At 40.3% G+C, this 17,599-nt stretch overlaps 1 protein-coding gene across 1 annotated transcript in view; it reads right to left on the reverse strand.

Annotated features, from left to right (window-relative positions):
* st3gal3a (ST3 beta-galactoside alpha-2,3-sialyltransferase 3a) overlaps positions 1-17,599 on the reverse strand; it is a 38,609-nt gene that overhangs the window by 16,016 nt on the left and 4,994 nt on the right. The window contains exons 3-6 of the mRNA XM_041040577.1: positions 9,938-9,980; positions 9,680-9,772; positions 2,512-2,606; positions 755-818 (exon numbers count right to left, since the gene is read on the reverse strand). Of these exons, the coding sequence (XP_040896511.1) occupies positions 755-818; positions 2,512-2,606; positions 9,680-9,772; positions 9,938-9,980 (295 nt within the window). The remainder of the gene's footprint in view (positions 1-754; positions 819-2,511; positions 2,607-9,679; positions 9,773-9,937; positions 9,981-17,599) is intronic.

Raw genomic sequence — 17,599 nt, forward strand, 5'->3', positions numbered from 1 at the left:
ACTTACCATTTACCCACAGAAGCTTTGTTTAGAATATGTAACACACAGCTTTCTGAAATGTATTGATCTGGATCCAGACCCATTAGGTCCAATATTTGTAAAAGCCACAAAAAGCCCTTCAAAGATATGATGATGATTTGTGACTATCTTGTAACAAAAGATTTGACCAACGGAGAAAACCAATGACAGTGGAACCTTTAGCAGCAAACCAGAAGAAAAAGAGAGAACTTTTTTTTTTTTTTTTGATGAACGTGCCAAGTCATAAGAATTGTTTCAAAACAAAAGCTCTCATGGGGGTTAACACACCCATGCGTTGGCTCCAAAGGTCAAGACTTTGATTTAGTGAAGCTACTCCTTAAGAGAATGGCATTTTTGATTTCCACACTGGGAACTTTAGACCCAAGAGGGTCAAAAGAAGAACTAGATTTGAAGTCTTTCTTGTAAATTACACTGGATTAAATTTGTTTTCAAAAAAGACAAATTTCATGAGAACAATATGAACTGTATTAAAGGAATGGGCTTGTTGAGGTAAACTGATTGTTAGCTTGGCTGATGTTGGTTGGGTTCTTCATAACTATAAAATATTTAGGAATGTTGTGTTTTGAAAAATAAGTTTGATAAATTGGGAAAGATCAGACTTTTTTAAGCACTGATCAGTTCAGATAAAATATTTCATTTTGACAACAGCTCACACATACCGCTAATATACTGGGTGGATCAGAGCATGAAAAGAAAACTACCACTACTAACTTACCTGTCGAGTTCTTCTTCAAGGCCATAGCTTTTAGTAGCTGACAGAAGAATATCTATGATCTGCTCTGCAGATATAAGACAGAGAAAGAGGAAAAGAAGTAAGATAAAGTTATGATGCCCTCATCTCCTGCACAGCTGGACTAACTGTGATAAATGAGGCCAGGAACTTCTTCATGTTACAATGTTATACAAGCATTAAAGACAGGTGGCAAAGCAAGGTGGGAGCTCCACTGGCTCTTTCAAGTGACGGGCATCTGAAGAAACATCCAGCTGAGGAAAAAGCATTTATAAACAATACATTCTCTGCCTGATGACCAATGAGACAGAGGTTAAGTCACAGTTTTGGAATAAAAGTTGTCATGTTTGACTCATTAGGCTTATGAAATACATCACACTATGAATCCATTCCACCATGTCTGAGATTTAATTGCTCCAAATGAAATAAACAATGGAGATTTATGCAACACGGTGCTCCAAAAACTAATATGATCATATACTTTGTAGGAGGAAAGTGAGTCTGAGTGGCTTTTTGTTATTATAAACACTTGATCATTCTCAAAAGCAGCCAGCTCCTCCAAACACTGACTCATGTTGTTGGAGACAGAAACATAACGTGTTCAGTTAAAGGAATAGTTCCACTTTTTTTTTTTTTTTAATACACTTAATTGGGTTTTAAGTATAGAACTGGAATCACAACGTGAATACCCACACCTGTAAAGCTTGTTTAAGCCATACACAGAGATAACTACACCAACTACTACCATAATACATGAATAGCTTTTTTTCAGATTTTTTTGGCCTTATCTTGCCTTGTTTCACAACCTGTACAAGGTGTTTGGAGGTTTTTTGGTCCCTTCCGACCGATCACCTTAGCATGTCATTCGAGCTCTCTTGGAGAAGTCTGTTTGAACAGTGAAAATTTGACTCAGTAGCCAAAGAAGTGAGAAAAAGAAAAAGGAGTGAGAAGTTCAGTCAGATTCTGACATCTCAATGAATCAAAACTTGGAAATGGATTGAACTTTACATATCTAATAATGATTATCAGTTTAAAACATCTGAAAAAAAAAACGTACAAGAGAATGAACTGGTGTTGACTCAAAAAGCTAATCTGGACACTTATATTTGGAAAGGTACCAATAATGTAAGCCCCACTGATGTGGGCTGTTGAACGTGTTCCACTTCTTTGGTAAGGTCAGAATCAGAAGTGGGCGCTTCAGGACACGTAAACAAAATTTGTAGTGCAAAGCATGCATAAACAGTAAGAGTCTGAATATAAGTGTCCAAATACATCAAAACTTTCTAAATATAAGGAGAGGTCACATTTGAAATAAGACTGTAGAAATTTTCAGTCATGCCGCAACAGCAATCGTCTGTGAGCAGCACAGAAATAAGACTTCATGTTTGACAACCATGTAGACAGATCTACAATCTACATTTTGGTTGAAGTGACAGACAAAAGAAAAAAAATCTTGGAGAGAGATCACTGGGATGGAGCCAGGAGGACGGTAGGACAGCAGGCTTTTCACCTCAGCTTCAGATGTGATCATTCAGAACACTTCTGTCTTTAGACATGGTCGGACATCAAGTCGTAGAGACCACTTTTAATTTAAACTAACACTGAGGCCTTGACAGTGCCAGGGTATTTTCCCAGCCAGTGGTTAGGAAAATCTCGTCTTACCTTGAGAGGAATGCAATGCCACTTACACTGAGTTGATTTGTATTAGCTTCAACTACAAAGACAAGCAAGTGTAAACATACCTTGCGATCTTACTCCAAATGGAGGCAAATAATCACCAATCCCGGAGTACCGTTTGTAATTTGGATCCAGGAACATGGGCGCCAATTTGGTGAATCTGTTGATATAAAAGAAAACATGTTACTACAAGTAAGAACGGAGAAGTGGTATTCATCAACGCAGTATCTGTCCGAGACCCGTACGGCCCTGATGTTGACAGTGTAGATGCACTGATTAATGGCAGAATGCTTAAGAGGATTTAGAGTATCGTGTTTCCAGCTAATCCACAGTCTGTCTGAGTTTACCTTTAACAAAACAAACTCAGAGTGTGAGGGAGAGGACAAAGCTCCAAATTTCACACAGTGAGGCTGGGAACAATATTCAGTCTGACTTACTGGCCACTGAGCAGCCACAAGGGAGCAGAGCTTCTTAGGTGTCTTCATTAAGAGCATCTCAAAGTTAGTAACTGGGAGCCAGGCAAGCATGGCCCACCAAGACTGATCCTGGTGGTGGACTGAACCGGCCACCTTCCAGTGACAAGTTCCCTTCTTATCCCTCATGTGCCACTGCCACTTGAGCCTGGCTCACCCATGTACAGATTTGACACTGCATGAGAATAAAAACTTCTCCTGAAATGGACATGTCTTTATGGCATGAGACATAAAATGTAAAATGTCCACTAGGACCTTCATCTCTTCCCAGAACTCTACCTGGACAGTGCACGTTTACAGGCTGATATTCATACTGATGTTGACAGATAGCGAGTATAGACCACGTCTGACAGATGAAAAGATTTGGCTAAAGAAGTTCTCAAAGAATCTGAACAGAAACAAGGATTCTCTGGGACCACTAATCCCCTTGTACACAGTGCATGTTAAATGGATCAACTATACCAAGAGCTTCATACATAAGGAGGAGGTTGCATATAGATCAGGAAAAGAGAGATGCAATCAAATATGTGATGTGTTTTTTTCTTTTTACTAAGGAGAAACATTTCACAGCTGAAAAATAAACTTGCAAAGCTCTCTGTAGTAGACGTGCTATACAATACCGAACTGCCTGAATCATCTCACAACCGCTTTGGCATTTTCACACTGTAATCTCTTGTTACGCACTGGCTGAGATATACAAGACATGTGCACCCACTTCACAGCACTGTAACTATAAAATGTCCTGCTTAGATCCAACTGATATAAAATCCTTGCCCGTTTATCAGTCCAGATGTATCTATATGGCTAACTGTAACCTAAAGCGTATTAAATAGAATCTGGGTTTTATTCTTCTAGACTCTGGTGTGGCTGATTAGTGTATGTTCTAGTAGTATCAACAGGTATGTGAAGAATATAATTAGAAGATGATTCACTCTACATGAACAGGAAGATGTGCTCAACATTGCATATGAATTACAGCTAAGTGTCTTCTGTTAGTTTGTTGCTTCCCAGCATTAGACATGTTACGCTCTATTTAGGCCTCACATCTGTCTCCACTTTGGGGGAATAAGCCTTAATGAAGGCTGACATAGCTGAGCTTCTTGTTCAAGCACAACTGGACATGTAAGTACTGGATGGATGTACGTGTGTGGGCATTCTGACAAGATCCCTGGGTGACAGATGACAAATCAAACATGAAGTTATATCTAAATTAAAATTTACCATAAGGCCATTCATGACAATCAATCATCAGTGTGATTTCCACTGACTATGCCACATCCCACGTCACAGAGTTCAATTTCGACTGACAAAAAAATTAAAAAGCAAAAATATGAAAATTCACAGTAACTGTAAAGATAGATACAAAATAGGTTAAAAAAAAATTCATATAGAGGGTAACTAAGCATGTTCTCTGTCAGGACGCTGATTGTAAATGTGAGTTGCTGCAGAGTTTCTGACAGGACCAGCCACATTCACAATGTTTTACACTCCACAAATGAAAGAAAAGTCCCCCTTTGGAAAAAAAAGCACTTAAAAATGAATAAGAAACAGCACCAACTCCTCGTCAGAACCACAGAAATTCTCTGTGGAAGAACGGTAACAGTCTAAAAGAAAAACTGTTTCTTTAACCAAGTCAACCCCTGCAGCTTTGGCAGCGTGTTTCTTTTCATGAGTAATATCACGTAATGAACCTCAAATGAGCTCTGATTAGACAAAGCAAAACGGTTGCTAATCAGTGAATGCTGGAAGGTCTACAAAACAACCGAAAGAAAAATGTTCCCGAAAACACTTAAACACAGTTAAGAAATCAGCTACTAATGATGTATCTTGCCTTTCTGTTTCCACACTGTTTTACTGCTTGATGGTGTGCTTTGATGCTTGAACGTCCTGCTATGAAGGTAGTAGGTTCAGTTCCCATAAATCTGAGAAGAAAGAATTTATGTTGTAAAATCCCAACTCAAATTTTGCTGCAGCTGAATGGATGCCACTCAACCACCACCCATAGGTTGTGCTTTACTTACCTGAGGGTTGGGTATTTAAGTGTGGTACCTTTAACACTGGTATGAGATAATTAGGTTTTATAGATTTTGAGGCTGAGACAAATCAGCCCCAACAACAACCCTGCCTAATTTAAGTATTAGAGTAAATGTCAGAGATATATGTTATAACCATGATGTTCATCAATATGAGACAATATATGTGAAAACTTTGACCAGCTACAAATCAGCAGAATCATCAGGAATCATCCTCTGGGGACCACGAATGTCTGTACAAAATGACATGACAATGCATCAGATAGTTGTTGCCTGAAGTCACCCTGTTAGCATGACTAAAATGTTAATTAAAATGATTAAATGTTTTAAACCATGGCAATTATTCATTGAAATGAAGCCAATGAATATATTTTAAATTATTTTTGAAATATATTCAATGAGGACAGATCAAAGTGAAGCCTTAAGGATATGGATATTTCTTTTGAAGCAGCGGGACTTTACGAATGACTCCATCTCTGTTAGAGCCTCTGACCAGTTCTCTCAGTACTCGCTATCAGCTGTAACAGAGGAGCCAGCTGAGCAAAGACAGCAGAGTAAATGGGTCAAGGATGCCCCGGGCATTTTACCACTCCTTTCTCCTGAGGAAAATCGACTTGTGTTATTTTAACAGGTTACAATCTGGACTCTGAGCACACTTCATTAACGCTGCTGTCTGAAGGTCATGGAGGGTTGGTGGGTTGCGTGTCTCTGGTGCTCACAGAGTAAGTGGGTAAGTGAACTGGCCAGAGGTTTTCTCACGCACTGGGGCGACAACAGAGCAGAAGAGGACAAAAATAGATCTGCGCAACACATGGGCCCATTTAGACCATTGCATCTCCCAACTCATTTTATAGATAGTGCTAAAAACATAAGCAGGTGTAGTGCTTTTACAGCGTGGTCTTTAATAATGCAGAGGCAGAAATGGGATCTTTCCTCTATCACACCACTCTGTGCTTTCTATAAAATAGGACTATCTGGCTAAGAATACTTGACTTAGGCAAGGTTTTAGGAATACAGTAGGTGAATTAGGCGTTCCTCCAGAGCACCACAAGGCCTTTACCATTAGGCAAGTGCCTGCTCCACAAGCCAATGCGAGTGCTGTGTATATAACAGCACCTGTGAGGATGCTGAAGCTGTGCAGTTCAACACATCAAACAGTAAACTACAGTTATTGAAAAGTAATACATTAACAGTAGAACTTCTGTTTTCTGCTGCTCCTCCTGTGTAAGACTGGAGTCGCTAACATTTTCCTGTCACAGCAAATCGCTTGTTAGATGATGGGAGTATCAAGCCTCTCTTCTCCTTGATGCCTGTGAAAATTAAGAAAGGAAATGACGAGAAAAGAAAAGAAAATCGCAGTCAAGAAATACAAATAGGCAACTAGTACTCTAGTACTAGTGGTACTCAAGCACGCCTTTCAGAGTTTGTAATTTCTAAATAAATTTGCAAAAAAATTATAAAAACATGTTTGTCAATTTTAAAATGAAATGAAATCTACAGCATGCAAAAAGTGAAGCCACTGTACGGTATCTGTCTTAAACATCAGCCAACCACAGTGACAACCGAAACAAATATGTCTTCATACAATATGCCTGCACACAGATGGAAAGGGTTAAGCTAGTATCTCCCACAGGCAGACTAGTATGCTATTGCAGGCACAGCTGAATGCTGAGAAGGCTTGTACAGATCATGTCTGCCCTCGAATTGGACAGACATATCATTCAGTGTGTTCTATCGAGTTATTTGTGATACACCAAATGCTGCCACGTTTGAACATAGATCTTTAAATACGCATTTGAAATTAAAAAGTGTATACAATCAATCTCTTTGGAGAACTTTGTCTTTTATATTTTTGCCATCCTTACCATAAAGGATCCTACCGATCATTTTTTTTTCTGTTGGGGTGGGGACACGGAGACAACAAAGTGAGCCCAGTCACGGAGACTGACCTCAGTCGACCCTGTTGAGGTTTGAACCAAAGACTTTATTGCTATCAGGCAACAGTAGCAACCACAGAGTCAGTGTGCCATGCGAGGGGCACTGGTGATCACATTCAGACAGGGACACATGACTGTCTAGCCATCAAACTAACTGGCTGTGAGTCACTCTATCACCCTTCTGACCACTGGTTTGGAGGGTGTCAGGTCCTCTGACACTCCAGGCTGCAGTGGGGTGTTCCACACACAAGGAAACTACTTTCTATAGGGGTTTTCCTGGACTGACTCAGCAGAGTCAGGGTCTTGTGCTGGACTGGAGATCAACTGATAATCTGTGGTTTCGCTGTGCTAATGGGTTGGAAATACAAAGGCAAGAGCAGTGTGGCTCTGGATTAGACATCACAGCTGAATGCTGGACTGTAATAGAGAACTGTGGTCATACATGAGATAAAAAACAATAAGAGTCTATTGTCAAAGCAAATCTACAACTGCCCACAAAGTAAGAACTGCTTCTGGGTAAATGTAAGTCAGTCAAATAGTAAGGAAAACACAATGAAGACTTTATTCAAACAACAGACGGATTAGAACAGACAGCCTGGCTTAATTTACTCTGTAAATGGAACACAAAACTAAACATGGAACTACCTGGAATACAGGGCCAATAAAGACTAATCAAAAAATCTGTTTCTGTGTGTGAATACAAAGCAAATTTCCAAAGTCCACACAGATAGTACAGACATTAACTGCGTCCAGCTTAACAACATGCACCAGCTTCTGGGTATAAGGGTATCTGCCGGTTTTTACAGTCGAGGAGTCTGAAATAAAGAGTGCCTCTGCTAATGGCAGCAGAAATTATTACATTTTTATGAAATGTAAAACGAAGCTCATTAAGCATGGGGTGAAACAAGACGTGGAGATACGTCACATATCAAAGCTAACGATGAAAGAGCGAGGGGACAGTTTTAACTGTTATGAAGGTCCTGTTCAGAGCTGGCATTGACATGCACCTCAGGTGATGTGAGTGGACAAGTGGACAGCTCTAAGTACGTCAGTTCCTATGGCTCCACGTGTCTCAAGTGTCCACTTGTGGTCAGATCTCACTCCCCCGCTATATGCTGATAAACACATCCATCATTTACAACTGCACTGTCATTTTAACCAGCAGGAGGCAGTAATGCACTTCCCGTGCATAGTCTGCTGAAAATTAAAAGCAGAAGAAAAAGAGGGAAACAAAACAACACACACCGGGTCAATTCCTTGGAGAGATCCATGCAAAGCAAGCTGTCCAAGTTGTTTAACTCATTTGTAATATGTCTCTATGTATTTGAAATTTGTCAGGGCTCTTCTTATTATTAAAACCTTTTAGCCTTTAAAACATTTTGTGCAATTTGTTGGGTACCTACAATCAAACTGTGAAGCCATTCTCCTAAAAATGTCACTATGTGTGTTTACTGTAATCATAAATGTAACTTGGAACTGCCTGATGAAAGCAGCAATGGTTGCCCACTAAAAAAACTGAGACTGGCTTCCTCTATGTTTCTGATGCCAGTGGAATTTGTTGAGAGTGAGGACAACTTTTAGGAAGTTAAAGACTCAGAAGTCTCCTCCTTTTCACTAACAAACATGTAACAAAGCAGAACCTTCTGCTCACTTCACTCTGAATGAATGAATGAACATAAACACAGTGATTGCCTGGTGGTAGCCTCTTAGCCATTAGTGAGACACAGTAAAATAACACAAGGTACTTGGATGTAACTCCAGTTCTCTAAATCTATGTGTGCAGCTCACTGTAGCTCTGTATCGGTACATTCAAGTATGTAAACACAGTTATAGTGGGAAATATAAAGCATCATCTGCCTGATAACACAGGTATCTAGCATTGTAGAGGTGACACAGGACACTGTGCTGCCTGGACCCACCTGCTGGACCCCCTGCAGTTTGCCTACCGGGCAAACAGGTCAGTGGTTTGTGGACTTCAGCTCAGAATTCAACACCATCATCCCTAAACTCAGAACCACCTGGAGCTGAACTCGCTCTAAACTGTCGAGATGACGGTGGACTTTAGGTCTGGTTTGGATCAGCCACCAAATGGGACAAGACTGGGCTGCAAAGGACAATCCGGGCTGCAGAGAGGATTATCAGCGCTGACCTGTCCTCCATCCAGGACCTATACTGGTCCAGGGTCAGGAACCGCGTTGAAAACACCTCTGCAGACCCCTCACATCCTGGACACATACTGTGACCTGTAAACTCCTCCCCTCTGGAAGGTGTTACAGAACACTGTTTGCAAAACCAGCCGATAGAAGGACAGTTTCTTTCCTCAGGCTGTTGCTCTGATGAATGCTGGATTTTTTTTCACTATCTCATTTCAGCATCTTTTTGCTCTACAACCTGCACATACTTTTTCAACGGTCTGAATATATATATATTGACTTGCACTAATCATTCATACTGATCCATTGCACTATTGTTACTGTTGTTGTTCTGTTTGTTTCTGAACTGCCTGAGAGCAAAGGAAAACTCAAATTCCTTGTTTGTGTGCACAAACTTGAACAATAAAACTGATTCTGATATCAGTTGGTGAAATCACACCCTCAACTGTGAATCCAAATCTATACTGTGCTGAGTGTAAATCCAGCTTTTACCAAACAGAAGTGTGATCATGCTCTAGGAGAACGCACTACAACAACAGAGTCACACTGATCACAGTGTATCTGACAATTCTGTTTGATGTCTGTACAACTAGAAGCTCATTTCAAATGTATAAATACATATGGTACGTATTCTTACTTTGGATAAATGGCAGTCATCTTGGCAGCTGCATAACCAGGTTTACAGGCTCCCTCACTGAGATTGCCATACTTGTACATTAGGTCCAAAGGCCTGTAGAGGTGGAGGAATGAAGTCAGGTAATGATTCCCTATTCATATACAAGTTATATATACACAGTACATACTACACAAAGAAAAAACGGTAGGGACAATTAAACAGTGCTGGTCCATTTGACTGGGAAGTAGAATTTGTATGAATAGTAAAATGCATACTCACAGACTACCATCCAGCTTAAGAAGGAACCCTTGTTTGTCGTACACTAGAAAAAAATAAAAGGAGGTAAATATAATGACAATAAATAATATGCTTCATTTTAATAGGTTATTTTTATGACACTGAATCATTAAATTACAAATAAGGTAAGATGTTTCTGTACAATCCGTTAACTCTGACCGGTCTTATATAATACTGGTCTTATGTAATATGAGCCGGCATAGAGGTACAAACCAAATCTTTATTTTGGTTTGCACTTCTATGCATTAACCTGAATGACCTGAAGCCAACCAGGCTCAGTGCAGTCATTGACACACAAGGAGGACATGAGCAGGGTGGCCCGACCAAACGGCTGAGTGAGAGACACCGCAGCGAACAAGTGGAGCAGTGAAGTTAGTCAAATTCACAGTGATATGGGTAAGGCCTGTATCCTTTCTGAGATCAGGATGGGCGAGGCCTGTTAGCAGCTGGTGAAGCTGTAAGGCTTTATGGGAAATCCCCAAGACCTAACAACAATTTTACCAACACTATCTGTTAGGGCTGTAATATGAACATTCATTCTAAGATGGGGAAAAATACATATTAGAACTTTAAATTCAGAATTTATTAAATGTAACAAAATTCATTACTAGCTGACTAGGATCCCTGTTGACCTGTTAGTAAACTAACTAAACCCTACTTTACAACTTTACAACATCTGAGGCCTACAAATCTCCTGCTAGATTGAGGTAGAGGAGGCACCAGAAACAAGGGGAGCAATGTCAACTATACTACCTTGACTGACTGCCTAGATAGCGGTTCATGGATTGGATATGCCATGCATAGATTGCATTCAAATTAGTTCTAATGAATTATATGGTAAGTTGAATTTGTTCAAACTAGACTTTTTGAAAAAGTAACAGCCATTCTATCTGTGCCACGATGATCTGGGTGAACCAACTCATTAAAATCAGTCATTCAAGTCTTGAAACTAATTATACAGACCAACAGATTAGCAAATAGAATGTCGTTAGAGGACATCAGAAATACACAAAGTTCATCAGGAAAAATTAGATATGAAGGTATACTGGAACAGATGACTGCATCTTGGAATAGAAAAAAACAGCATTGTCTGAAGAGGACCACACTCATATTCCCATGATTCATCTTCCAAAGAAACATCCATAGGTGAGGAACACATCATGCAAATCGTGCACAAAGAAGCTGCTAATTTGACCTGAAAGCTGGATCCATATTTTGATTTGTAGAATTTTCCAGAAGGAGACGATGTTTAAAACCAGTGTAAGTTATTTGTAGGGCTGGACAGGAACATGTTATAGTGGGTGGCTGGGAACACAAGGGAGAGGACCCAAATGCACTCGAGGCAGACTGGTGAATTAATAACAGATTAATAATAATAAAAAATAAATAAAAATCACTGGCATACAAAGTCTGAGAAGCAAAGAAACACAACCCAGGAAAACCAAAAATCCTCCTAAAACAAACAGGAACAAAAACTCAAGATTCTTAAATAGTCAAGACTTAAATACAGTGGAGGTCATTGCAGACAGGTGATACACATTACGGCGGGGCAGACAATCAACAAAGGTGGGAAAAAGACAAGGAAATAAACCAAGAACAGATACACAAGGAACAACACTTCAAAATAAAACAGGAAATACAGAACAAAACTGAAAGAACCAATACAAGAGTCCACAAAACAGTCACCAGGGGCTGATCATAACAAGATACTAGATATTCTTCCACAGTGTGTAATCTGCATCCTCAACAGAGTTTAAGGTGTATGTCAGAGAAGTTGTTAATTTCTAGTGCCCCTCTTGTTGTTCAGTCAGTCTTTGGGGGAAAAAAAGCCTCTGAACAAAGGCACAATACAACAGATATATTTTGTAATGTGGTATTAGTCACGTACCAAACCTGTCCACTGTGGCGCCATTCAGACATCACTGACGCTAAATGCACAGCAACAACCATTAAATGAGTGGCTATTCTAGATATCATGACATGACCTTTGTTCCAGTTTTTCAATGTCTAAATCTATGTGTGCAGCTCACACATAGATTCTTTTTTCAATGTCACCTCCGTGACATTGAAAAAAAGAAAGCTATGATATAATATTGTAATGGCCTTGTATTATATACATCATTAGATACTGACAGCAAAATAGAAACCATGTGTAAAGACCAATGACCTTCTTCAGAATCTATCAAGATGATGCATTAACGCCCTCTGCTGTTCCTTCTTTTTCTTGGGAGAATTACATCAAAGCTAAGTGTGGTGGCTGACAATCTGGCCCTTTCCCAAACCAATCCCTACTACCACTAGTCACCATGGATACTGATAGCTGCCCTGTTCATTTGGTTGTTGAGTTTCCCCATATAAGTCAGTGTACACTGACTTAATATGGTACAGCCTCCCTGTTGGAGGGTATTATTGTGCACTTCCACTTACCTACGCTACACTAACTGGTGCAGTGTTGATGTGCAATGGAAGCCAAGTAGATATGGTGAAGGTGTTGGGGGCAAGACTGGGATTAAGCTCTAGCCGCCCACACCTTGAACTGGGACATCAACTTTATGTGGACATGCAATCAGAAAGGGAAGGGGTGAGGAGGTGAAGATAAGACATGTTTGAGATTGACACTGCATCAAAACCGCATGGCACGCGGTTGGGTGCCAGTTTGTAGCAGATGCACAGGTAGAGGTTATGGGTGTTTTGTAGTGATAATGGCAATGTTTGGGGAGGTTAGTGTTGGGTGTTTACAAGCAAAACTTAGACAAGATCACAGGGGCCTCGACCTTTGACCTCTGACCTCCAATACATATTGACTCCATCTTTGACAAGCAGTGATAATATATGCAAAGTTTGAAGAACATCACTCAAAGCATTGTAGAGATAACACATTCTGAAGAACAACATTTGCACTAAGGTCACAGCGGACCTTTGACCTCTGACCTCCACAATCTAATCAGTTCATCCTTGAGTCACAGCCAACATTTGAGCAGTTTGAAGTCCATCCACATATAAAATGAACTTAAGGTCACAGCGACCTTGATCTTTGACCTTTGACCTCCAAAGTCTACTCAGTGCATCCTTGAGTCACAGTCAACTTTTGTGCAAAGTTTCAGAACAATCTCTCAAAGGGTTCTTAAGATATTGCATTGCCAAGCAAAACGTAAACACAGTCATAGTGACCTTGACCTTTGACCTCAAACCTCCAAAATCTACTCACCCTCTTTGAGTAACAGTGAACATTTGTGCAAACATTAAAGAAGATCCTTCAAAGTATTCTTCAGATATCACATTCGCATGCATAAAATTTAATGTACAATCAAAGCGACCATGACCTTTGACCTCTGACCTCCAAAATCTACTCAGTTGACATTTGTGCAAAGTTTGAAAGCCATCCCTCAAACGATACAAAACATAAATATCGCCGGCGCCGAGGCATAAAAACAGCATCCCGATTTGGCCAATTAACCAACCATCAAGTACAACCACGCATCTGATGTAGATTCGTTTTGTTTTTTTTGTTTTAGGGAGGGTTCAGACCAAAAACAGTACTACGTTTAAAAGCACAAAAGGTTGAAGTGGTGAATAAATGAATGAAATGCTATTATTATATACCCGCACACTGCAGAATACTATATGACAAGTTTTTACAACTCTGGAAAGCTGTCTGACTGCTATTTTAACCTTCTCTCTGAAGATCGAGAGCTACACAGCAAAGCTTGAATGATACTTATATCTGTACACGTAGTGCAATGGTCCATGTGATGTCAGTTTCTTTATCTGTGGACAGTACATGCCGATAAACATGTGTGAACACATCCCTGCTTAATGTAATACTAACAGAGCTGAGAGCATGTCTGCTGACCGTGTCAGAATCCAGTCTGGAGTATATCCAACCCTGTACAATGTGTGCAGGCACACACCTTAAGCCAAGCTGACACTATCTGTGGAGAACCGTGAGTGATGCTGGGTGAAGAGCTGGGGACAGAGTCTGGACTGCTGATGGAAAAGCTAACTGTAAAGACAACATGGTGGGAGGGAAGATAAGCAATGCTTGTTGTTTCTGGACAGTGTGGGAGGATGCATATCCTGCTGTAGCATCAAATAAAGCAGGGCCAACCTAGTACTATCAATTTCTAACCGCAGTTTGGCTTTCAGTCTCTGTTAGTTAAGTGAAACTTTGTATGTTCAAAAACTGACAGTGCTTTTTAAGTAAATGTATCCCCTTGCATATAGCTTTATTTTTTGATTAATACAAACCTTTGTTAGGAGATAGCAGATACTGAGAACATTTCAGACAACCTGATATTTGGAAAGCTTGTGCCAGTGAGGTGCAGACCTTAAAGTTATCTGGTCTTTCCAAAGTGAACACCACCAAAAAACTGTACCTCAATACAGATCCACACTCAATTCCCTGTTATGACAAAGCTAAATTTATGCTAATTACTTAAAAAAAAAACTGAAGTATCACAGTGAGATACGTTTTCCGACTCTTTGCTTTGACGCTTAAAGTTTAGCTCAGATGCCTCCCATTACTCTTGATCACCTTTGAGATGTTTCTACACCTTGACTGGAGTCTATATAAATTCAAATGATTAACATGGTATAAAGATGATGTGGAAAGGCACAGATCTGGGAAAGGCTACAAAATAAAATCCTGCTGCATTGTAAGTTCCCAGGAGAACAGAGGCCTCCATAATTTTTAAATGGAGGAAGTTTGGAACAACCAGAACTGTTGCTAGAGCTGCTTGCATGGCCAAACTGAGCAATGACAGGAGAAGGGGCCTTCGTAGGAGAGGTGACCAAGAACCCGATGGTAACTCTGACTGTGCTCCAGAGATCTAGTGTGACAACAGGAGAAACTTCTAGAAGGACAACCATCACTGCAACACTCCACCAACCTGGGCTTCATGACAGAGAGGCCAAGATAGATGCCTCTCCTCAACGAAAGACACAGGAAAGCAGCTAAAGGACTCTCAGACTGTGAGAAACAACATTCTCTGGTCTGATGAAACCAAGATTAAACTGTTTGGCCTCAATTCTGTGTAATTTCTGGAGGAAATAAGATCTTAAGGTGCTGTTAAGTTCCTCTTTATGTACTAAAAATGTAGTCTGTACTTCTGCAAACAGTGCAAAATGTATTGACCTCTGTTTGCAAATTGCTCCCACCCCATCTGCAGTATTTTGTATTAGTTAACTTAGTTAATTCCTGTTATTTGTTAGACTGTAATTCAATAAATATTTACATTTATCACAGTAGCCCATGTCTGCTTAGTATTAAGAAACTGCTGAGATTGATGACAGGAAAAATTCAGATCTGATTTTCACCACCTTTCAAAGCAGATTAAAGAATAGCCATAATGACCACTGGCAACACTGTTGGAATATAAAAGCCATCCAATCTACAAAGACAGCACAAGCTGTTTCAAGGTTGGTTTGAAAAAATTAATCTACAGTTAAATTGTCTGGCACATTCTCTTTTCTGACTGCCAAAAGTTTACAGACTCAGGAAAAGCTCAAGTGGGCTAAATAACAAGCATTTACTTGGCTCTATTTAACACGCCATTTCCTAATCAAGCCTGGACACAGGTTAGCAGACGCTCAGCTATTCTCCATCTTCAACTCCACCACCCCTTTCATGAACTTTGAGAGCAGCCTTCATCCCCAGCAAGCTGAGCACAAACGTCCAGTCCAACCATCTCCCAAATTGCTAGCAAATGCTTACGTGCTCAGGGTAAAAAAGTAATTCTCTCGTTAAATAAGTGTATTTTCTGAAAACCTAAGTTGCTGCCAACAGACTGCAAAGAATAAAGCAAGCTGTCTACATTGAATCTGCAAGTTTCTCAGGTGTAGGATGAATTAAAAAAAAAAAAAAAAAAACCTGAGCATAGTGTGAGGTTTACTTAAAACTGACTGAATTTATACTTGGTACTACCAAATTCGTACTGTACGTAAGTATGTACTGTATTAGATGGACCCAAGTGGAGTACCTCCGTAAATCAAAATCTAATTTTGGCCACAGGGAAAGACTGGACATTGAAGGTAGACATAAGCCAACAATTGCAGTTCCCCACTGAGATTATTAGCACAGCCTTGAGGCCTGAGATGCTCATCTGGTTGGCACCTCTAAAGAGAGTTGTGCTGGAACTAAAATTAACCTGGGAAGAAGACACAGAGGTAACCTACGAGAGGAAGAAAACCAAATACACTGGATGCAGGGTGAGCGGCTAGAAGGCTTCAACCCACCCAATGGAGGTTGGCTGCCAGCGTTTCACAGGCCGATGTTTCTTGAAGGCCAATGGACTGTCAGAAGACAATCTGAAAAAGGAGAGATGCAGCACCGCCTTGCAGGATCAACACTTACATATGTTCTTAACATGTTATGTTGGACAAGCAGTGACTACTGTGAACAGAGAAGCTGGAATCCAAATAAGACTCGAGAACGGTCAGGAAAGACTGACTGAGGGTGGGTAAGACTGAAATGGGGTGGAGCAGGTAAGTTACCTTTCCCATGGGCTTCCCTAGGGCCTAGGGAAGGGCCTTCGCATCCAACAAGGAAAGACACAGAGCCATGTTGAGCACCAAAGGGTTGCCAAGTCCAGATTTGGGGATAGTTAGACAAAACAGCAGCATGACAAGAGCCCCCCGTTTGAGCAGGAAGTCAAGAGTAAGCCAGCAGATGAAGAAAGGCAGAAAGAAGAAAAGAAAAGAGAAAAAGTCAGGAAAGAGGGTGAAATGGCCACCAGTAAGAGAAAGCAGAAGTAGGAGTGCCTTAGACCATAACCTGACAGAACACGCTAAGAACTGAAAGTAAGAAAGCAGTAAGCAGCAGGAAAAGGAGGGACTGAAAGCCCTGTGGGACCAACTAATCGGTCGACTGGCTGTGATAAGCAGAATGTATCTGCAAGAGGAGGCAGAGGAAAGAGACACAAAGGGCCAGATTAATCAAAGACCCCTTCAAGATGGCCAAACGTTTGCTTAACTAGAAAAGGTCTGGCATACTGGTAATGTCCAAAGATGGAAGGAAAAAGGAAAGAAAAGATCAACCGTCATGTGGTATGGTGAGATCTGGCAAACGCACTAATTCAGTCAACCACAGAGGCCTTAGGGTAGGAAGAGTCTTTTCACACAGCTGGTCAAACATTTTAGAAGACGCCCATTTTTCAATTTTATTAAAGCAATTCAATTGAATAACCTAAACTGTGCAAAGGTAAGCAGTAAGCTGTCAAAGGTTAAAAAACAAAAACAAAGGGTAGGTCACCAAAAGTGACAAATCATGTAAGTAAATGAAACTTTCAAAGTTAATGCAAACAATTACTACAATTCCTAAGGTGCTAATGGCAGCAGGACAACATCTACCTGTGTTTTCCACATGGATGGCCAGGTGGTGATTCTAATATCCTAACAGCTATCTGTACTTTTTTTTCTTTTTTACTTTGGCTGGGTTTGGAAATGAGAATCCACCCTACGATGTGTCACTTCTGAATTCAACACCCACTCTTGCCCGGTAAACATGTTACTCTTTTTAATTTAGCTTAAATAATCAGTTTGATAAAATGTCAGCAGCATATCACAAACAGTACACTTTGGTACTGTATCACTTCAACATAATCAAACCCTGCCCTTTTTTTGAATGAAGACCCAAAGTGTTCAATA

Source organism: Toxotes jaculatrix, chromosome 6 (assembly GCF_017976425.1).
Source record: "Toxotes jaculatrix isolate fToxJac2 chromosome 6, fToxJac2.pri, whole genome shotgun sequence".
NCBI lineage: Eukaryota > Metazoa > Chordata > Actinopteri > Toxotidae > Toxotes > Toxotes jaculatrix.